The 23,201-nt window shown below is 38.9% G+C and overlaps 1 protein-coding gene across 3 annotated transcripts in view; it reads left to right on the top strand.

Moving 5' to 3' along the window:
* The window catches only part of ATP6V1H (ATPase H+ transporting V1 subunit H), a 174,606-nt gene that overhangs the window by 13,890 nt on the left and 137,515 nt on the right, over positions 1–23,201 (top strand). For all 3 annotated transcript variants that reach the window (XM_036263933.1, XM_036263932.1, XM_036263934.1), the window contains exons 3-6: positions 14,231–14,333; positions 15,699–15,788; positions 19,259–19,372; positions 22,123–22,227. In XM_036263933.1, coding sequence (XP_036119826.1) covers positions 14,231–14,333; positions 15,699–15,788; positions 19,259–19,372; positions 22,123–22,227 — 412 coding nt within the window. The remainder of the gene's footprint in view (positions 1–14,230; positions 14,334–15,698; positions 15,789–19,258; positions 19,373–22,122; positions 22,228–23,201) is intronic.

The following is a 23,201-nucleotide window of genomic DNA, read 5'->3' as shown; positions in this document are numbered from 1 at the left end:
CAAATATTAATTGAGCATATTGCCTAGGGTCCATTTCTGGGTTCTCTATTCTGTTCCACTGGTCTATATACCTGTTCTTGTGCCAGTACCAGGCTGTTTTGATTATGGTGGCTTTGTAGTATAACCTGAAATCTGGTATTGTGATCCCTCCAACTTTGTTCTTCCTTTTCAAGATTGCTGTGGCTATTCGAGGCCTTTTTTGGTTCCATATGAACTTTTGAAGTAATTGTTCTAATTCTTTGAAGTATGTCGTTGGTATTTTGATGGGGATTGCGTTGAATCTATAGATTGCTTTGGGTAATATGGACATTTTAATGATGTTAATTCTCCCAATCCATGAACAGGGTATGTTCTTCCACTTTTTTACATCTTGTTCTATTTCATTTTTCAAAGATCTGTAGTTTTCTGCGAATAGGTCCTTTATCTCTTTGGTTAAGTTTATTCCTAGGTATCTTAATTTTTTTGCCGCAATGGTAAATGGGATTGTTTGCCTAGTTTCTCTTTCTGTGAGTTCATCATTGGTGTATAAGAATGCCATCGATTTCTTGACGTTAATTTTGTATCCTGCTACTTTGCCAAATTCATTTATTAAGTCTAGTAAGCTTTTGGTGGAGTCTTTGGGATTTTCTATGTACAGTATCATGTCATCTGCAAATAATGACACTTTCACTTCCTCCTTTCCAATTTGGATCCCTTTTATTTTTTCTTCCTGTCTGATTGCTGTGGCTAAGACTTCCAGTACTATGTTAAATAGGAGTGGTGAAAGTGGGCATCCTTGCCTTGTTCCTGTTCTTAAGGGAAATGCTTTTAGTTTTTGCCCATTGAGTATGATGTTGGCTGTAGGTCTTTCATATATGGCCTTTATTATGTCTAGGTATGATCCCTCAATTCCCACACTGGTGAGCGTTTTTATCAGAAATGGATGCTGGATTTTGTCAAAGGCTTTTTCAGCATCTATTGATATGATCATGTGGTTTTTATTCTTCAATTTATTTATGTGGTGTATCACATTTATGGATTTGCGAATATTGTACCAGCCTTGCATCCCTGGGATGAATCCCACCTGGTCATGGTGGATAATTTTTCTGGTGTATTGCTGGATTCGATTTGCTAGTATTTTGTTCAGGATTTTGGCATCTATGTTCATCAGGGATATTGGCCTGTAGTTTTCTTTCTTTGTTGTGTCTTTTTCTGGTTTTGGAATTAGAGTTATGCTGGCTTCATAAAACGAGTTTGGCAGTCTTCCTTCTTCTTGAATTTTTTGAAATAGTTTGAGGAGAATGGGTATTAGTTCTTCTTTGAATGTTCGGTAAAACTCCCCTGTGAAGCCATCTGGGCCTGGGCTTTTGTTTGCTGGAAGAGTCTTGATTACATCTTCAATTTCCTCTGTTGTTATTGGCCTGTTCAAGTTTTCAATCTCTATCTGATCCAATTTTGGGAGGTTATGTGTTTCTAAAAATTTGTCCATTTCGCTTAGATTTTCGAATTTGTTGCCGTATAAATTTTCATAGTAGTTGTTAACGATCTTTTGTATTTCTGTAGGGTCAGTTGTTATCTCTCCTGTTTCATTTCTGATTTTATGTATTTGGGTTCTCTCTCTTTGTTTCTTGGTGAGTCTAGCTAAGGGTCCATCAATCTTGTTTATCTTTTCAAAAAACCAGCTCTTTGTTTTATTGATCCTCTGGATTGTTTTTTTGGTCTCTATGTCGTTTATTTCTGCTCTGATCCTTACTATTTCTTTTCTTCTGCTTGCTCTGGGGTTTTCTTTTGTTTACTCTCTAGTTCTTTAAGTTGTGAGGTTAGGTAGTCTATTAGAGATTTTTCTTCTTTTTTGAGGTAGGCCTGTAGTGCTATAAACTTCCCTCTCAGAACTGCTTTTGCTGCATCCCATAGATTTTGTATTGTTGTGTCCTCATTTCATTGGTTTCCAGGAAGTTTTTGATTTCTTCCTTGATTTCCTCGGTGACCCATTCATTGTTTAATAACATTCTATTTAGCTTCCATGTGTTAAAATGTCTTTGTATGTTCTTCTTGCAATTGATTTCTAATTTCATACCATTGTGGTCTGAGAAGATGCTTGTTATAATTTCAATCTTCTTGAACTTGTAGAGACTTAGTTTGTGCCCTAACATGTGGTCTATCTTTGAGAATGTTCCATGTGCACTTGAGAAGAATGTGAATTCTGTAGTTTTGGGGTGTAGTTCTCTGTAGATATCTATTAAATCCATTTGGTCTAGTGCTTCATTTAGAGTCTCTGTTTCCTTGCTAATTTTTTGTCTAGAGGATCTATCCAGTGATGTGAGCGGGGTGTTGAAGTCCCCTGTTATGATTGTATTGCTATCGATTTCTCCTTTGAAGTCCTCCAGAAGATTTTTAATATATTTTGGTGCTCCTATATTGGGTGCATATATGTTTATCAATGTTATATCTTCCTGTTGGATAGATCCTTTCAATATTATGTAGTGGGCTTCTTTGTCTCTAGTTATGGCCTTCAATCTGAAGTCTATTTTATCAGATATCAGTATTGCTACCCCAGCTTTTTTTTCTTTTCCATTTGCTTGAAAGATTTTTTTCCATCCCTTCACTTTCAATCTGTGTGAGTCTTTTGTTGTGAGGTGGGTTTCTTGTAAACAGCATATAGATGAGTCTTGCTTTCTTATCCAATCAGCTACTCTGTGTCTTTTTATGGGAGCATTCAGTCCATTTACATTTAAGGTGGTTATTGATATGTACTTATTTATTGCCATTTTTGTTTAGTGTGGTTCTATTTTTCTTCCCATTTCTCCTGGTAATTACAGCAGTCCTTTTAACATTTCTTGCAGTGCTGGTTTGGTGCTAATGTACTCCCTTAGCCTTATTTTGTCTGGGAAGCTCTTTATTTGACCTTCTATTTTGAACGATAGCCTTGCTGGGTAGAGTAGTCTTGGATTCAGATCCTTGTTTTTCATGACCTTGATTACTTCATGCCATTCCCTTCGAGCCTGTAATGTTTCTTGTGAGAAGTCAGCTGAGAGCCTTATGGGGGTTCCTTTGTAGGTAACCTGTTGCTTATCTCTTGCTGCTTTTAGGATTCTCTCTTTGTCTTGAATTTTTGGCAGTTTGATTACTATGTGTCTTGGTGTGGGCCTGTTTGGGTTCTTCTTACTTGGGGCTCTCTGAGCTTCTTGAACTTGAATGCCTTCTTCCTTCACCAAATTAGGGAAGTTTTCTGTCACTATTTCTTTGAATATATTCTCTAGCCCTCGCTTACTTTCTTCTTCTTCAGGGACTCCTATGATACGAATATTATTACGTTTCCAGTTGTCCCACAATTCTCTTAAGCTCTCTTCTTGTTTCTTAATCTTTTTTTCCTTTTGGTTTTCTGATTGGTTGATTTCTTCTAGCCTGTCTTCTAATTCACTGATCCGGTCCTCAGCTTCCCCTACTCTGCTTTTTAGACCTTCCAGTGTGTTTTTCATTTCTGATATGTCATTCTTCATTTCTTCCTGTTGGTTTTTCATTTCCAGATGGTTTATTTTCAACATTTCTATGTCTTTACTCATGTTGCTCATGTCCTTACACATGCTGTTGAGCTTCCGCAACATCATGGCTCTAAATTCTAGTTCTGTTAACTTGCTTAACTGCACCTCATTTATTTCATCTTCTGTAGAGGTCTCTTGATCTTTCATTTGGCTTTTGTTTCTGTTTCTCACCATTTTGGTTATCACAGTGGGCTTTGGAGTCTGCCAAGTTTTCCCAGTGGGTGTTCGTGTTTTGCTGTTTGTGGCTCCCTCTCCTGGGTTTGGATGCACCAGGGAGGACCCACTTTAATCCCGCCAAGTGCCCTGTTCTCCGGGAGTCTGTGTGGTTCCAGCGGAGAGTTTAGCAGGCTATAGCGTTAGGAGGGCCCATGCAGGGTGGCAAGGGAGGTGGTGGGAATAATTTCCAGCCAAGTTCCCTGGTCCCGCCCAGTTCCCTGGGGGCCGTGAGTCCGTGGGGCTTCAGCGGCTGCAGAGTTTCCAGGGCCGTGCAGGGCGGGGAGGGAGGCAGTAGAATTAATTTTCCGCCACGTTTGCAGGTCCCACCGAGTTGCCTGGGGGCCAGGAGTCTGTGTGGCTTCAGCGGAGAGCCTAGCCTAGCCGGCTACAGGGTTTCCAGGCCGTGCACGGCGGGGGGGGGGGGGGGGGGGAGGCGGTAGACTTAATTTTCCACCGCGTTCCCCGGTCCCACCGAGTTGCCTGGGGGCCAGGAGTCTGTGCGGCTTCAGCGGCTACAGGGCCTTGCACGGCAGGAGGGGAGGCAGTAGAATTAATTTTCCGCCTAGTTCCCCGGTTCCTCCGAGTTCCCTGGTCCCGCCCAGTTCCTTGGGGGCCAGGAGTCTGTGAGGCTCCAGCGGAGAGCCTAGCCTAGCCGGCTGCAGCGTTTCCAAGGCCGTGCACGGCAGGGAGGGACGCGGTAGACTTAACTCTCCACCGCGTTCCCCGGTCCCACCGAGTTGCCTGGGGTCTGCGAGTCTGTGCGGCTTCAGCAGAGAGCCTAGCCTAGCCGGCTGCGAGTCTGTGCGGCTCCAGCGGAGAGCCTAGCCTAGCCTAGCCGGCTGCAGAGTTTCCAAGGCCGTGCACGGCAGGGAGGGACGCGGTAGCGTTAACTCTCCACCGCGTTCCCCGGTCCCACCGATTTGCCTGGGGTCTGCGAGTCTGTGCGGCTTCAGCAGAGAGCCTAGCCTAGCCGGCTGCGAGTCTGTGCGGCTCCAGCGGAGAGCCTAGCCTAGCCTAGCCGGCTGCAGAGTTTCCAAGGCCGTGCACTGCAGGGAGGGACGCGGTAGCGTTAACTCTCCACCGCGTTCCCCGGTCCCACCGATTTGCCTGGGGTCTGCGAGTCTGTGCGGCTTCAGCAGAGAGCCTAGCCTAGCTGGCTGCGAGTCTGTGCGGCTCCAGCGGAGAGCCTAGCCTAGCCTAGCCGGCTGCAGAGTTTCCAAGGCCGTGCACGGCAGGGAGGGACGCGGTAGCGTTAACTCTCCACCGCGTTCCCCGGTCCCACCGATTTGCCTGGGGTCTGCGAGTCTGTGCGGCTTCAGCAGAGAGCCTAGCCTAGCCGGCTGCGAGTCTGTGCGGCTCCAGCGGAGAGCCTAGCCTAGCCTAGCCGGCTGCAGAGTTTCCAAGGCCGTGCACGGCAGGGAGGGACGCGGTAGCGTTAACTCTCCACCGCGTTCCCCGGTCCCACCGATTTGCCTGGGGTCTGCTAGTCTGTGTGGCTTCAGCAGAGAGCCTAGCCTAGCCGGCTGCGAGTATGTGCGGCTTCAGCAGAGAGCCTAGCCTAGCCGGCTGCGAGTCTGTGCGGCTTCAGCGGAGAGCCTAGCCTAGCCGGCAACAGGGTATCCAGGCCGTGCACGGTGGAAAGAAAGACTGTAGAGTTAACTTCCCCTCTAGTTCCCTGGCCCCTGCCCAGGCCGCTGCGGACCCTGGGCTCTTGGTCCCCTCTCCCGTCCTCGCAAGCCTACCAGGACTGAGTGGGTGTTTCTGGTTAAGTGGTCCTCCAAGGTGTCCTTCCCATATATTCTTTCTGATTGGTGTTTCAAGATTCTTAGCATATATTCCTAGCATTGGCATTTCCATTTTTAATTTTCTGAGGAAACTTAGTATGGTTTTCTATAGTGGCTACACCAGTCTGCATTCCCACCAGCACTGTATTAGGGTTCTCTTTTCTCTGTATTCTTGCTAGTGCTTATTTGTTGATTTGTTGATGGTAGACATTCTGGCAGCTGTGAGATGACATCTCATTGTCATTTTAATTTGCATCTCTCTGATGATTAGTGATATTGAGTATTTTTTCATGTCTTTTGGCCTTTTGTATGTCCTCTTTGGAGAAGTGCCTATTCAGGTCCTCTTCCCGTTTTTTTAATTGGATTGTTTTTCTTCTTTTTGTTGAGTTGTATGAGTTCTTTATATATTTTGGATATTAACCACTTATCTAATGTATCATTGGCAAATATGCTCTCCCATACAATGGGTTCCCTTGTCATTTTGATGATGGTTTCTTTTGCTGTGCAGAAGCTTTTTAGTTTGATATAGTTCCATTTGTTTATTTTTTTTTCCTATTTGTTGCTCTTGCCCTAGGTGATGTATGGTGAAAATTCTGCTACATGAGATGTCTGATATTTTGCTGCCTATGTTTTTTTCTAGGATTTTTATGATTCATGACTTACTTTTAAGTCTTTTATTCATTTGAGTTTATTATTCTGTATGGTGTAAGTTGGTGGTCTAGTTTTATTTATTTTGTATGTACTGGTCCAATTTTCCCAACATCATTTATTGAAGAGACTGTCTTTACTCCATTATATGCTCTTGCCTCCTTTGTCAAATATTAATTGAGTGTAATGGTTTGGGTAGATTTCTGGGTTCTCTGTTCTGTTCCATTGATCTATATGCTTATTCTTGTGCTAGGACCAGGCTCTTTTGGTTACCAAGGCTTTGCAGTATAATTTGATATCCACTATTGTGATCCCTCCTACTTTGTTCTTCTTTCTTAAGATTTCTGTGGCTATTCTATGTCTTTTTCGGTTCAGTATAAATTTTTGGAGTATTTGTTCTAGATCTGTGAAGTATGTCATTGGTATTTTAATAAGGATTGCATTGAATCTATAGATTGCTATGGGTAGTATAGATAGTTTAATGCTATTAATCTTCCAATCCATGAACATTGTATATGCTTCTACTTGTTTCTATCTTTCTATGTTTTTCTTTTTCAATGTCTGAGAACAGGTCTTTTACCTCCTTGCTTAAGTTTATTCCTAGGTATCTAAATGCTTTTGTTGCAATGGTAAATGTGATTATTTTTTTAGTTTATCTTTCTGAGAGTTCATTGTTAGTGTATAAAAATGCCATTGATTTTTGGATGTTAATTTTGTATACTGCTACATTGCCAAATTCATTTATTAACTCTAGTAGTTTTTTGGTGGAGCCATTAGGGTTTTCTATATCATGTTATCAGTAAATGAGAGTTTTACTTCCTCCTTTCCTATTTGGATGCCTTTTATTTTTTCTTTTCGTCTGATTGCTGGGGCTAAGACTTCCAGAACTATGTTAAATAAGAGTTGTGAAAATGTACATCCCTGTCTTGCTCTTGTTTGTAAGGGATACACTTTTAATTTTTGTCCGTTGAATATGATGTTGGCTTTAGATTTGTCATATATGGCCTTTATTATGTTGAGATATTATTCCTGTATTTCCATTTTGCTGACAGTTATTATTAAAAATGGGTGTTGGGATTTTGTCTAATGCTTTTTCTGCATCTATTGATATGATCATGTGATTTTGATCTTCATTTTGTTTATGTGGTGTATTACATTTATTGACTTGTGAATATTGTACCAGCCTTGCATCCCTGCAATAGATTTAAGTTGATCCTGGTGAATAAATTTTTTAATATATTGCTGCATCTGATTCACTAATATTTTGTTGAGGATTTAGGCACCTATATTCATCAGGGACATTGGCTTGTAATTTTCTTTCTTTGTAGTGTCTTTATCTGGTTTAGAAATGAGGATAATGTGGCTTTATAAAAAAAGCTTGGGGGTATTCCTTCCTCTTGAAATTTTTTTTTGAGTAATTTGGAGAGTATAGGTGTTAGTTTTTCTTTGAATTCTTGGTAAAACTTCCCTGTGAAGCTCTGGGACAAGGGATTTTGTTTGCTGGGAGTTTGTTGATTACTGTTTCAATTTCATTAATTTTTATTGGTCTGTTCAGGTTTTCTGAATCTTTCTGGTTGAGTTTTGGAAGACTGTATGATTCTAGGAATTTGTCCATTTTGCCTAGGTTGTCCAATTTGTTGATATATAATTGTTCATAGTATTTTCTTAAAATCCTTTGTATTTCTGTGCTGTCAATTGTTACTTCATCTCTTTCATTTCTGATTTTATGTATTTGAGTCCACTTTGTCTCTTGATGAGTCTGGCTAAAGGTTCGTCAATTTTTTCAAAGAACCAGCTCTTGTTTTTATTGATCTATTGTATTATTATTTTTTAAATTCTCTATGTCATTTATTTCTGCTCTGATCTTTATTATTTCCTTTCTTCTACTTATTCTGCATTTTTCTTATTATTTTATTTCTAGTTTTTTAAGTTGTAGAGTTAGATAGTTTATTAGACATTTTTCTTGTTTCTTGAGGTAGACTTGTAATGTTATGAATTTCTTTCTCAGGACTGCTTTTGCTGTGTCCCATAGAGTTTGGGTTGTTGTTTGTTCATTTCCATTTGTTTCCAGGAAGTTTTTGATTTCTTCCTTGATCTCATTGGTAACCCATTCTTTGTTTAATAACATGCTATTTAGCCTTCATGTGTTTGAATGATTTTATTATAGTTGATTTCTAGTTTTATACAGTTGTGATCTGAGGAGATGCTTGACATTATTTCAGTCTTCTTGAACTTTTAGAAACTTAGTTGTGTTTCAACAGGTAGTCTGTCTTTGAGACTGTCCCATGTGCACTTGAGAATAATGTATATTCTTCAGCTTTGGGGTGAAATTTTCTGTAAATGTCAATTAAATCTATCTGATCTAGTGTGTTGTTTAGGGTTGATGTTTCCTTGTTGATTTTCTTTGTCTAGAAAATCTATCCAGTGTTGTCAGTGGGGGTTTAAAGTTTCCTACTGTGATTGTATTGCTGTTGATCTGTCCTTTGAAGTCCTCTGATATTTTAAAATATATTTTGGTGCTTTTATATTGGGTGCATATATGTTTACCAGGGTTATATTTTGTTGTTGGATTGATTCTTTTAGTATTATGTAGTGACTTTCTTTGTCTGTTGTTATGGCCTTCATTTTGAAATCTATTTTGTCAGATGTGAGTAGTGCTACCTTAGCTTTTTTTCATTTGCATGGAAAACATTGACTTACATTCTGTGTGAGTCTTTTGTTCTTGGATGGGTCTTTTGTAGACAGCATATATATGGGTTATGTTTTCTTATCCATTTGGCTGCTTTGTGTTTTGACTGGAGCATTCAATCCATTTTCCATTTAAGGTTATTATTTTTTGAAAGTCTTTATTTATTTTTTATTAATATTCTTTATTGACTTTAGAGAGAGAGAGAAGCATCAGTGAGAGAGAACATCAATTGGCTGCCTCCTGCATATTGCCCACATCCTGGGCAATGAGAATTGGGCCCACAACCTGGGCAATGGGAATTGTACCAGCAACCTCTTGGTGTATGGGTCAACGCTCAACCACTGAGCCACACTGGCTGGGCTAAGATTATTATTGATATCTACTTATTTATTGCTATTTTTATTCTTTATGCCTACATTTCTCTCTATTTCTTCTTCTTATTGAAGCAGTCTTTTTAACATTTCTTGCAATGCTGGTTTGGTGGTAATAAATTCCTTTAGCCTTTTTGTCTGGGAAGCTCTATATTTGATCTTCTGTTTTGAATGATAGCCTTGCTGGATAGAGTAGTCTTGGTTTCATATCCTTGCTTTTCATTAAGTTGAATACTTCACGCCATTCACTTCTGGCCTATAGTGTATCTGTTGAGAAATCAGCTGACAGTCTTATAGGAGCTCCTTTGCAGGTAAAATATTGCTTTTCTCTTGTTGCTTTTAAGATTCTCTCTTTTTCTTTAATTTTTAGCATTTTAATTATGATGTGTCTTGGCATGGGCCTTTTTGAATTCTTCTTGCTTGTGACTCTCTGTTCTTCCTGAACTTGTGTGACTTTTTTGTTCACCAGGTTAGGGAAGTTTTCTGTCATTATTTCTTCAAACAGGTCTTTATCCCTTGCTCACTTTCTTCTTCTTCTGGTACTCATATGATGTGGATTTGTTACAGTTTCTGTTGTCCCACAGCTTCCTTAAACTGTCCTGTTTTTAAATACTGTTTTCTCTTTGAGTCTCTGATTGAATGATTTTTTTTTACCCTGTCTTCTAATTTGCTGATCTGATCCTTAGCTTCCTCAAATCTGCTGTTTATTCCTGCCAGTGTATTCTTTATTCTACTATGTCATCTTTTATTTCTGACTCATTGTTTTTCATAGTTTCTGTATCTTTTTTTGATACTTTTGAGCACCCTTATAATTATTACTCTGAATTCTATATCTGATAAATTGCTTATCTCCATTTCATTTAGCTCCTCTTCTAGAGATTCTCTTTTCCTTTCATTTGGGGCTTGTAGCTTTGTCTCCTCATTTATCCTGCCTGTTTGGGTTTATTTCTCTGTATTAGGTAGATGTGGTATGGCTCTTGGTATGCTGGCCTTATGTAGTAGGTGACTTGTGAGATCTAGTGGTATAGTGTTCTGATCAACACATTTGGGTACTCTAATAATGTCCCTTGTGTTTATTGTATGGGCCTTGCTGTTGTAATGAGTCTTGATTGCTAGTGGCTCATCAGTGTGTGGGCTTGGCTCTCAGGCTGGCTGACAATGATGCTCAATTCCCAATGCTGCATGCTGGTACCATGCTGAGTGCAATTCGTCACAGCAATTTTGAGCCTGTCAAGATCTCTCTGTGAATATACTGCTTGTGAAGCATATTGGGTCCTGCTCTGTTGTTGACTGAAGCTGGCCACTGGGTTTATTGGTTTTGGGCCTCTTCAAAGGGTCTCTGGTGCAGGTCAATATCAGACACTGTTTGTGACTGGCCCTTTGTACCGTTTGGAGTTATCAGTGATCTGACACTTGTACCAAGGTGAACACCAAGGTCTGTGTTTATTAACCCAGGGCAGAGGAACAGTTCAGGCAGACTCATAGCCATCTTCTGCCTTCTGGCAGTTAGTCTCAATCACTTAATGAACCTCAGGTTGTAGACCTCAGTCAGGTGAAAACACCAGGTGGGCAGATTGAGAGGGTTTCCAAAGAGCGAGGCAATTGTTTCCTGGCTAACATTGCTCTTTTGGGAAAACTCTGCCTAAGAAAGATGGCTTCTGCAGTATGGGGGGATGACTCAAAACAGGAATCCTGGCAGCTGTCTTCCCAGTTCTCTTCTCAGCATCACCAACCTCAGAGTCTCCTCACACAGCTGCAGTCCACTCTGTCCTCCCCCTGCTGGAGCTCGAGGTGAGTGGCTGCAAATGAAGTTTAGTGCATTGGCCCTTTAAGAGGTTGCCTGTGGCCCTGGCTGGTTTGGCTCAGCAGTTAGAGCGTTGGCCCGCGGACCAGAGAATCTCAGGTGTGGTTCCCGCTAGGGGCACGTACCTCGGTTGCAGTTTGTCCCTGGCCCCAGTTGGGGTTGTGTGGGTGGCAACCACTTGATGTGTCTCTCTCACATAAATGTTTCTCTCTCTCTCTTCCTCCCGCTCTATCTCAAGATAAATGCAAAAAAAAAAAAAAAAGAGGTTGCCTGTGTTTCTAGCTATCACTCTTTACTGGACTAAACCTCTGGTGCTTTTCACAGCCAGATGTTATGTGGGCACCTTTCTTGGTTCTAGTACTCTTGACTGGGGCAACCAACTTGTGGTTTAGATCCCAGACTTCTCAGGGGGAACGCCTACAGCTGAGATATCCCTCCAGCGCTTCAGGTGCTGCCTGTAGGAGTCCCGTCAGCCCTCTTGCACCTCTGCACTTCCTACCAATCTCATTGTGGGCTTCTCTTTACATCTTTGGTTATAAGGGTCCTCTCCAGTTAGTCTTTGGTAGGTTATTCAGGATGACTTTTCTATATTTTAGTTTTAATTCCTATTTTGTCCTGGGAGAAGGTCAGTGTAGCTTCCACCTAATCCACTGCCATCTTACAAGTCCCAAAGTATATTTTTTTGCTTCCATTTGTCCCGAGAGCTAGGCTGGGGATGGAGTGGGTATGGGGATATATGTGAGTGATATCAGTTCTGCCCCTGCAGGGCCTGGAGTGCCTCTGTGACCTGTGGGAGGAGAGGTTCATTACATACACATGAACGGAGACTGTGGGAGGTTGACCTGGAGATCAGACTGTGCAGAGAGTAGCAGGCAACACTTGGGTAGAACCCATGGAGTGAGAAATGAAGAGAGTTTCCCACAGAGCCTGAACACAGGGAGGAGATGAGTAGTGGCCTGAGGAAGGAGAGAGTAATCCAGAAGTCAAGGAGGAGAGTGTTAAGAGTAGCCATATTGTCACCTGCCTCAGAGATCTAGAAAGACAAGGACTGAAAGTTGTCCTTTGGGTTGGTATGGAAGGGATTCTTGGAAAAATCAATGCATGAGAATACTTAAAAAAAAAATCATGTTAAATTAAAGAACATATATGAAAACAAAGTTACATTGTTTAAAACTGGAACTGATAGCCTGGCCAACGTGGCTGAGTTGGTTGAATGTTGTCCCATTCACCAGGAGGTCACCGGTTCCATTCCTGGTCAGAGGACATGCCCAGTTTGGGGGCTCAATCCTCATTTGGAGGTGTGCAGGAGCAGTCAATCTATGTTTCTCTCTCATCAATGTTTCTATTTTCTCTCTCTCTCTCTTCCTCTTTGAAGTCAGTAAAAACATGTTTATAAAAGACACTGGAACTGATGTAAGAAAGAACAGTAGATGGATTATAAAGTTCAGAGGCAAATTAAAAGTATATAGAATAATTTACTTTGTAGTAATAGTGTATACAAAACCCAGAGAGTATAAACTAAAACACAGACTTTGAGCACAAAAAAGTCAAGATCTTTTTTGTAGGGGTGGCAGGAAATGTGAAAATTCAGCTTCCTTGTTTTGGGAAGGGACTACCTCAGTACTCACCTTCCCAAATTCTCCTGTGTGCTTAGGGAAACCTGTCCTCTTCAGGATTTTGCCTCAACTCTGAGTAGGGTCTTTGCTTCTGTGTCCCTTGTCCCCCACTTCATCCCTGGTCCCTTCTGTGAGCACTTTCTTCACAGATCACCTGCACACTAATTCTCATCTCAAGGCCTGCTGCCACTAGTAACCTAACCCAAGACAGCCCTGAGAAAGGACCACACTTTTATAATTATGCATATTGGGAAACCTGCTTCAAATTCAGTGTTTCCTTCGTTCAGTTTTGTGGCACTCTAGTTCCTCAACATACTCTGGGGGCTGCTTTTTAAACTCCTAAGTTAAAAAAACATATCGATGCTATTTAAATGATAAAGCATATTACAGAAAGTTTTTTGTTTTTGTTTTTTAGTTTTAAATGTGTTTTTATTCCATGCTTATACATAAGTGCTTTCTCTTGTGTTTTCTCATAACCACTCAATGGAGTAGGGCAGATAGTATTGTAATTGCCTTTCATTGATGTGGAAAATAGTGGTCAGAGTGGTAGTGACTTGTCAAAGTTTCACAACTGGATTTGGAAGTCCTCCTCAGGCTGACTCAAATTTTATACTTTCCCACCATGGTGATGGTCTGAAAGAATTGACATTTATCCTGAATCGACATGCATAATCAGTGCTCAGTTTCACGGAGACTAGCAAGGCTATTCTGCTGCCATGTCTTTTCACAAGGAAGGGTCAGACAGTGGGTTTTCTGTGACAGATTTTAGTCCTCGATGTGTGGAGCAGTTGGGATGTCAAGCTGTGCTGAAATGGAAGGTGCTAGGTTTAGTTGTGATGATGCCGAATTTGTGAAAATGGTGAAATATAATTGAAGGTGGTTTGGGAGAGAGAGAAGATAGAAATGTGTTGATTTGAATCTTACTGAAGAGTTTGGGAAAGAAAAGTGAGGTTCTAAAGAATTAGCCTTGTGGGGGAGTCTTGAGGAGTAAAGAGCCATTGAAGAAGGGACCACTGGAAGTAGGAGGAAACAGGAGAGTGTTGGGTGATTGCTGGGAGGACAGGGGATCAGGATGGAGAAGTTATTTTTTTCTGAGAGGAGGAGGATCACATTTTCCTGAATCTGGAGGAAAATAATATGCTGGAGAAAATCATCATAGAAGTTCATATAAAGTGTCTTTAGTCTTGATAAATTACTATATTGTGTGGCTTGAAAGGGGGTTAATAAAGGTGAGGCTTTGGATAGTGCTAAAAGGTGACATGTTATTGAATTCTTACTGTGGGGCAGGCATTGTGCTATCTCATGGAATTGTGTAGTTGCATCCTCAATTCAACCCCTTAAAAGCAATGTGATTATTGTTGCTATTTCACATATAAATTAACTCAGGTCCAGAGAGGGCATATGATCAATAAGTCGTGGAGCTGGGCTTTGAACTCAGGTCTTCTTGATGGCAGGGCCCATATGTCAACCCTCATGGTTCACTACTAAGGAAAGAGGAAAAAGACTGAATTTCCTACATCACTTGCTCACAGTGGCTATTCAACTGTTATTGAACAAAAACAACTTGTTCTTACTTTCTAGGGGACAGATGATTTCTGCTGAAGATTGTGAATTCATTCAAAGGTTTGAAATGAAAAGAAGTCCTGAGGAGAAGCAAGAGATGCTTCAAACTGAAGGCAGTCAGGTGATCGATGTAGACATTATATCATGAACACTTCCTTGTTTCAGTAAAAATTTTAAAAGTTTTTTAATGACTATGTGATATTCCATTGTAGGTATGCATTAAAATTTAAATGCAAATCCCTTTTTATTGGAAAAGTTTTTAGGTACCAGTTTTCTTTGTTAACTTTGGAAAAAAATGTTATATTGAGTACATTTATTCTTTTATACTTTTCTCCATTTCTGAAAATCTTCTTAGAATAGATTTGTAGAAGGGAAATGACTGTTTCAAAGTGTATGATACTTTTATTTTTTATTTATTTATTTTTTTATCCTCATCTGAGGACATTTTTCTATGTTTTGTTCCAATAGAGTGGGAGAGAGAGAGAGGGAGAGAAAGAGAGAAACATCGACGCGAAAGGGACACATCGAGTGGCTGCCACCCACACGACCAGCTAGGGCCAGGGACAAACTGCAACTGAGGTACATGCCCTTAGCGGGAACCGAACCCGGGTCTCTCTAGACCGCAGGCCAACGGTCTAACTGCTGAGCAAACCGGCCAGGGCTCAAAGTGTATGATACTTTTAAAATTGCTGAAATTTTTTGGTAGAAAAAAATTTTACTTTGTATTCTCACTAGAATAATAAGAAGTTCTGCTATTCATCAGATTTTCTGATATGGGACCCTGATTGGCTGAAGTAGCTCATATACAGTTCAGTCAGATTCTCACAACAATTTATCATTCAGATTCCTGGAAAATTTGGGAAGGAATGTATTGTTTGTGCCAGTTTTTGTTGAATTTCAGAGAGATTGTTACATCGTTGGTAATTGAAGAATGGAGACAGGTCAAAGTCTTCTGATTTCAATTCCCAGTTAGTTCCCTTTTTGTTCTGCTTCCTAGCAAACAATCTTCCCAACCAAAAAAAATTCAAGGCCAATAATAATATTTGATTATTTATGTAATTAATCTTTTATGTTGTCTTGGGTAATTAAGAGTTGATAGAGGCTAGGCCTGTCTATTTAAAAATAGTAGACATTTTGAAATTTATCACTAGAAATGAGCAAAAATCTGATGCAGGTAATAGTATGGTCCTCCTATACCTCATCACAATATTTGTAAAAGGTATACATTTTCTGTAATTGAAATCTATTAGCGAGTAGCATTTGTATCTTAATGTAGGCAAGCAAAATGTAAGGGTTGGCAAAAATAGGTTTACAGTTGTGAGTACATGAAACAGTTTATTCTTATATTGTTATTTATTAATTGTTGTATTTACCATATGAACAACTGTAAACCTACTTTTGCCCACCCTGCGTTGTACTGATATTCCATTAATGTGTTATATTTGTAGTTGACACCGATAATTAACATTGATTTCATTTTTTCTAGTGTGCTAAAACATTTATAAATCTGATGACTCATATCTCTAAAGAACAGACGGTTCAGTACATACTAACTATGGTTGATGATATGTTGCAGGTAGGTATATTCTTTACTTAATATATTTGGTGACTTCATCTTTTGTGTACTGCACTAACAACATTTTTTTAAGGTTTCATTTACAACACTGGTTCTCATTTAGAATGTAATAATATATTTTTCTTTATTATATGAGTTGTAATTTGCTAATAGTGATAAAGATGGGAATGCCCACATACAGGCTATTTTTGTTGATTTTCAGTGTAGGAAGTAATCCATAGGTCATTTTTTCCTGAAACACCTCAGAGTTCTTTGTGAACACTAGCAATGTCTGGTGAATTACTTGAGGCTTTGGATGCTCTGTGTACTTACAGATGACATGGCTCCTTCTCTTTCAGTCATTCAGTAGACTTCTAAGCCCCTGTTTTCAGCCAGCGTGAAGCACCGGGTCTTCAGTCCTGAATGTAGGCACGGTGCTTGCCCTCAAAGGCATTGTCCCTTTGGGGAATGTTTTGCTAATTGAGATTTTTCTAGTTGTATAAAGTTTCTACTTACTGCCTACTGTCCCTGAAAACAGAGGAGTCTCCTTTATTCACAGTTTTGTATTTTATACCAGAGTATAATCTAGGTTTAGATTGTTAGTATATAGAGTAGTTCTTTTTGAAACAAGCTGTCTGGCTGCTAAATCCAATTCCTATCTATATGTTTTAGGAGACTTGAAGAAGAGTGTCGTTCTGGCTGCTTAGGGGTCATTCTGTCAGTTTACAGGGAAAAACATTTATTGATGGCCAAGCACTGTATTAATTATGATAAAGGATACAAAGGTTAGGAAGAATGGCGCTGTGCACCTAGGGGCCATCATGTCATTTACAGAAATATAGTGATTTTATAATATGAATGAGGATTGATATTCAGCCTGAGGTGATGCAGGCCTGTCTGAGAATGACCTCAGTCCTCTGAGTACTTTTTCTATTAAAAGAGTAAAGTTAAGAAAAATGGGGAAGGTTGTGATCTGCCATGGCTATCCTGGTTGTTATATGGGACTATACCTAGAATGAGGAGGCTGTGAGTTGGTATGCCGACCTTGGTTTTATTTATGTCATACACACAGACAATGCACGCACACAGATGTCCTCAATTTTTATGCATTTCCACATACGTAAAAATTAAAAACCACGAGTTCATACTCTCTCCAGTTTCATTTTAGCTCAATACGATAGACTTCATTCTCATCTCCTCTTTCCATACCTGTAATCTCTTTTGACAGTGAGATCCTCTTATCCTCTATGAACTCATTTATTCTACCCTATAATACAAAGAAAGTAATTTTTTGACTCATATAACTGAAAAACAAGCCCTTTACCTAGAGTTCAGTGTTTGTGTGCAGTACTTTACCTTTTTTTTTTTTTGTTAATCCTCTCCCAATTGATTTTTTTTTAAAAAGAGAGTGGAAGGGAGACAGAGAAAGAGAAACATCAATGTGAGAGAGATACATTGATTGGTTACCCCCTGCATGACCCTGAACAGGGCCAGGGAATGAACCTGTAACCCAGGAACATGCCCTGGACCAGAATTGAAACCACAACTCTTTGGTCTACAGACCAGTGCTAAACCTGCTGAGCCAAACTGGTGAGGTTTGGAGTAATTTACTTATTTATTAAAACATTAAAAAAAAATTTATTGTTGAAAGTATTTTAGCTCTTTCCCCTTTTCCTCCCATTGAGTACCTCCTCCCTGTACCCACTCCCCTTCAATCTTCCCCACATGATTGTCTGTGTCCATTGGTTATGCATATATGCATATGAGTTCTTTAGTTTATCTCTTCCCACCCACCACCATCCTCCTTCCCTCTGAGGTTTGTCAGTCTGTTTCCTACTTCCCTGTCTCTGGATCTGTTTTGATCATCAGCTTATTTTGTTCATTCTATTCCATAAATAAATGAGATCATGTGGTACTTGTCTTTCTCTGACTGGCTTATTTTGCTTAGCATGCAGTATTTTAATCTTTAAACTGAGGGTATGTAGTTAGAGTATTGTGTTCAAATTTTGTTCAGAGTGATTAAATTATTTTTCTTGAAATACATTTGGATTCATTTATTAGTAGTCTTTAGTTTTTTTCTCATCTTGTTTATTTTTTAAAATTATTTTTGATTATGTAAAACATTAATATACTTCCAGAAGTCAAAACTGTATACAGAAAAGTGTATACTCAGAAATGTTACCAACCTCTACCCCATTCCCACCTATCTCTTGTAGGTAGACAACACCCTACATTTCTGGTTTATTTTTTCTGTTTTTCTATTTTTGAAAAAATAGGTAGGTGCATGTATATTTTCTTATATTTCCCTCTTCTTTATACAAAATATGTACTGTGAGAAGAAGGGTTTTATCCATATTCTCTTAAAGGTTTGTAACTGGGGCCCCTAGGACGACGACGACTGGCAGTAAATTTTTAGCAGGAATTAAGACCACAAAGGGCTAGTAGAGGAAGATGGGTTTTAAAGTTATTTAAAATGTATAAAATAGTTTCTGTTCTTTATTTATGTAGGATACTCTGCTCATTTACATGCACAATTAAAATTTTAACTTTGGAAATAACCTACCAATTGAGTTAATGATGATATACCTGGATTTTGAGTTTTTTGATAAAGTCATCATCACAACCATTTCCACTGTTACTCTAGACTACAGTGTTTATTACTTAAGGAGATGGTAGTCTGTTCCTCAAGTGGGGTAACTGTTAGCACAGACCAAAATTAAAACCAGTATATTTAAAATGAACTAAATATTGATTTGAAAATTAAAATTATTGTTTATGTGCTTTTACCAAATATTGCTCCGTAGAAATCAAATTCACTTAGCAAAACAGAAAGTGAATTTTAGCCAATAATACGCAGAGAAAATTTAGGTGACAGATAGAGTTTGCATGATTTAAACTAAGAAGTAATTGTTTCTCAATTCCTAAATCCACTTGCTAGTGTGAAATACTGGTTTTGGCTCTTTATGTGCCCTGATTTTTCTGTCATGATATGCGAAGAGTAACTTTGAACATTTGAGATTTCTCTAATATCCTATTCCTCTTGCCTGCTTGTACATAGCTTGAGATTCTTCCTGTTGATCCTTTTATATAGAGCTAATTTGTGATCTTTTTGCCCTCTTCCTATTTTGTTTGTGTGGAAGCAGGGTAGAGGTGTCGAGATAACATGGGGAAAGGCAGGTCAGCAGTCCAGGCTGAGAAGTTCACTGAGAGAGCTACACCTTGCAGGGCTTGGATCTGTTATCTTGACTCACTTGAATTAAAGTAATCATAATAATTAAAGGTGATTTTATTTTAAAAATATCCCTGCCCCTATCACCATCTCCCCTACCCCATAATAATAACAACAGGGAAGCAAATCTCATACACGCTGGAAAAAAGAAAACACATGAATTGATGGGACATAACATGAAAGGTTGAGAAGCAGTGCACAGTTGTTATATTCTTTAGGAAAATACATTCTGGTTAGTGATATTATTCTTTTTCTCTTTTAGGAAAATCATCAGCGTGTTAGCATTTTTTTTGACTATGCCAAACGGAGCAAGACCACTGCCTGGTCCTACTTTCTGCCAATGTTGAATCGCCAGGATCTCTTTACCGTTCATATGGTAAATTTGAATTTATAAAATTTCTGATGTAGGCAAGAAACACACCTGGACCATTTATGACTTGGTAACCTTCCAGTTCCCAGAGGAGTAACTGCTGTGATGTTAACTTTTCAAAGTCGTGTTTTCTTATTGGTATTTAATAATGTGGGAATATGGGGAAGATAAAAGAGAGAGGGTTGCTCTGATGCAGTTTGTAGAGTATAATGATGAATCTTTGGCATAAAGCCTTCTCATTCACATGTGCAAATAGCTCTGGACATCTATGACGGGATTAACTTTAGAAATTAAATTTTGCTTTGAAGTAGCTGTGTTTAATTTTTATTTTAATTAAGCAATTACTTAATTGCTTTGTAATATCTTAAATACAATCCTCTTTAAAACTTAACCTGAAAGACTATCTTTGGAAGCCTTAATACTGAAGAATCTCCTAGGGAGTGTGTAGAGAAGTATGAGAGGAGGGTTGAGAGAATAAATCTTTGACCAGGGCTTTTCTGTTCCCAGAGTGGAGTGAGCTATAGGGCTGGGGACAGTTTCTGAGTTGCTTATCTCAGAAGGTGACTTTAAGTTTTTTAAGTCAAAAACCACTGTTAGTGAAACAATTTTGAGCATGTGTGTTCTCTCTCTTTTCTCCCCTTATATATCCATATTCATTTATGTACAAGTGTATTCATATATTGTGTATATTTTAAAACATAAAGCAAGAAATTGAAAAGGATTCATGAAATAAACTATATTTTAAATAATACTTAAAAAAAGCCAATAATATATTTTCTTGTTTCAAATTGTAGGGGCTTGTTTTCACTGTTTGGATATTGGTTTAAAAATCTTCCTAATTTTCCCCTGGCCAGTTTGACTCAGCAGTTAGAGCATCGGCCTGTGGACTGAAGGGTTGCAGGTTCGATTTCCAGTCAAGGACATGTACCTGGGTTGCAGGTCTGATCACCAGCCTGGGAGGCAATCAACTGATGTGTCTCTCTCACATTGATGTTTCTTTCTCTTTCTCCCTCTCCCTCCCATTCTATCTAAAAATCAATGGAAAAATAACCTCAGGTGACAAAAGTCTTCCTAATTTTGATGGTTTTACAGTTGTCCCTCGCCACTTCTCGCTTCGACTTTTGCGGCTTCACTCTATCACGGTTTTTTCAAACATATTCATTAAAAAGTTGACTGAGACAGTGAAAATGATAGTGTGTGCTTGGTTATCTGAGTCAATTATATACCCCTGTATTACAATTAAAATGAAAATTACTGTACGTATGGACTGTAGGCCTATGTATTCGAGCACCCCAGGAATCCTTCAACACCAGGTGCAACTGTAGAGTCTGGAACGAACTAATCACGATAAACGAGGGACGACTGTATAATAAAATTGACAAATATATTAAAGACCAAATATAAATTTTAGGTAAAGTTCATTATTAATTGTATAGCCAAATTCATGTTTTAATTTTGTTATGATTTCAATTACTTTTGGCTAGTCTTTTAAATATTGAGGGTCAGATTGTCATTGGTTTATCATGCGCTGATGAACCTTTATGCTAGGAGTAGAAACTTCAGGTCTTTTGTTCCTTTGTTTTTTCCATTTTGATTGTGCTTACATTGCTGATAATTTCAATTCCTGGTTTCCTTATAGGAACCTTTTCAAGTCACTTATATATTTTGTGGAAATTAGGTCAGTTTAAAATAGATAATGTATCTGTAAATTCACTTAGCTAGGAACATGAAAATGTCAGTATGTCAACTTAGTGAATCAGTTGAGGTGCTACTGTTTGCCTTCATGGTATAGCATTTCAGATAAGTCGTAACACTTGAATGCATGGCATACTGACCTTAAAAGTGTGCCTCTATCACCTGGCTCAGCTGTATACAAGAATAAGAACAAATATCAGTTCACCAGTACAGGAATTACTTGGGGGCTAGCTAACCTTAGCCTTTCATTCTCTACTAGGATTAATTATTGCTGAATAATTAGACTTTTGAAACACTGACTTGCTTTCAGAAAGATCTGAAAGAATAGTATAAAATTAAGTTTGTGTGTGGAGAAGTAGTATTTTATACTGCTTATTTTGTTTGTGTATACATGTATTTTCAGATTTCTTATATAACTATTATTCAGGTATAATTGACAAATAAAATAAGATATTTGAAATGTACAACTCCATGATTTCATATACATATACTTATAATACCTATTTAATAAAAACTCATGATTAGTTTTATAGCTTGAAGAAAATGGATGAATCTTTGAGGAGAAAAGGGTATATTTTTATGTATCAAGAGAGATGGCTGTTTAATACCAGGATATATTTTATACCAAGATAAAGATTTTTAAGTGTGAGAACTCATAAGGGACTTGGAATGAGCAAGGAACTAGCTGGCAATTTGTTATAGAGATTGCTCAGGGCTCTGGTAGGTGATTTGGTGAAAATCTGCTGCTGAGAAAGATTTCTGTGGTCTTTTGATTTTTGCTGGTCTTATAAGGAATCCCAGTCTTACCGAAACTCAAAATAGTACAGAGAATGTCATGTAATTCTTTTTAACAACTAATTTTGGTTCAGTTTATTGGAAATATTTGAAAACACATTTTGACTATATTTAAAAATATATTTAACAAAATGAAATATAAACTATTTTTGGAGGAGTTGAGTGTTAAAAAAATGCAGCAAAACGGATACAAGTCCTAGTTTTTAAGGTATATGATGTGATTTTTAGAATTAATATGGTATTCAAATTTATTTCTTATTTTTTAGGCCGCAAGAATTATTGCGAAGTTAGCAGCTTGGGGAAAAGAACTGATGGAAGGCAGTGACTTAAATTACTATTTCAATTGGATAAAAACTCAGCTGAGTTCACAGGTAAAAGAGATTTCTTTTAGTATATTTGAAAGGCATATGATATCCATGTTTTATTAAGCTATTTATGGTAATTGTGGGAAATTACGAAAAGAATCATATATGAAAATAATGCCATTTTGAACTTCATAAATAAGCCAAACTTATGCTAATATACTTTACTTTTTCTTTCTTTGACTGGTTTCAGCTCAACCCTTTCTGTCCTTTCTGCCACTTGGGATTTTCCATTCATGCTTTTCAGTGGGTAGGGAGTACCTCCTTTCCAGAAGGCTGCCAAGATCACACAGGTCAGAATTGAAAGGATTCACACAACTCCAAAGAGCATACTTGTGTAAGGCTTACATGACAGGAAAAGAAACTGTGTATCAGGGAGTGAGTGCAGGCAAGCTTTGGAGCTGAGAGACTTCCAGAGGCAGCACCCAAATATGTCTTAGGACTCTGGACCCCAAGATTTGTATGAAAAATCTTAGTTTTGGGAGAGCTCTCCAGAAGTGTCTAGTGGGATTATTCATGCTCTTTTGGTCACTTAACCAAGCTAAGCTGTCCAACTAGTTACATCAATAAACAATCTGGCTCTGGGTGCCAATAGAGAGTTGCAGACTGTAAACAGCACTTTATACATCATCATTCACTCCTCTTATTCTGGTCTTGGCCAAGAGTCCATGCCAGGTTTCTAGGCACTCTTGGGTATGCGTGGAGCTGCTGGGACCAGCTGTGAGATAACATCCTCAAACAGTGACTCCTCAGAATTCCATTGTGTCATTGTGGGATGGAACATTTAGGCCTAAAGTTAACTATGAAGCCTGTTCATTGGTCATCTTGTTGCTTTTAGACCTCTCTAGCTCTGCTTCCCCACGGAGGAAATAGCTTGCTGATTTTTTTTTTTTAAATTTATTTATTTTTGTTACAGATGTCTCTCCTTTTCCCCCCACTGATTCCCTCCTCCCCCTCCCACCCCGCCCTGTCCCCAGCTTTGT

This window comes from Molossus molossus, unplaced genomic scaffold (genome assembly GCF_014108415.1).
Source record: "Molossus molossus isolate mMolMol1 unplaced genomic scaffold, mMolMol1.p scaffold_m16_p_16, whole genome shotgun sequence".
In the NCBI taxonomy this organism is placed as follows: domain Eukaryota; kingdom Metazoa; phylum Chordata; class Mammalia; order Chiroptera; family Molossidae; genus Molossus; species Molossus molossus.
The sequence above is the reverse complement of the archived record's forward strand: the minus strand, read 5'-3'. Positions and strand labels throughout refer to the sequence as shown.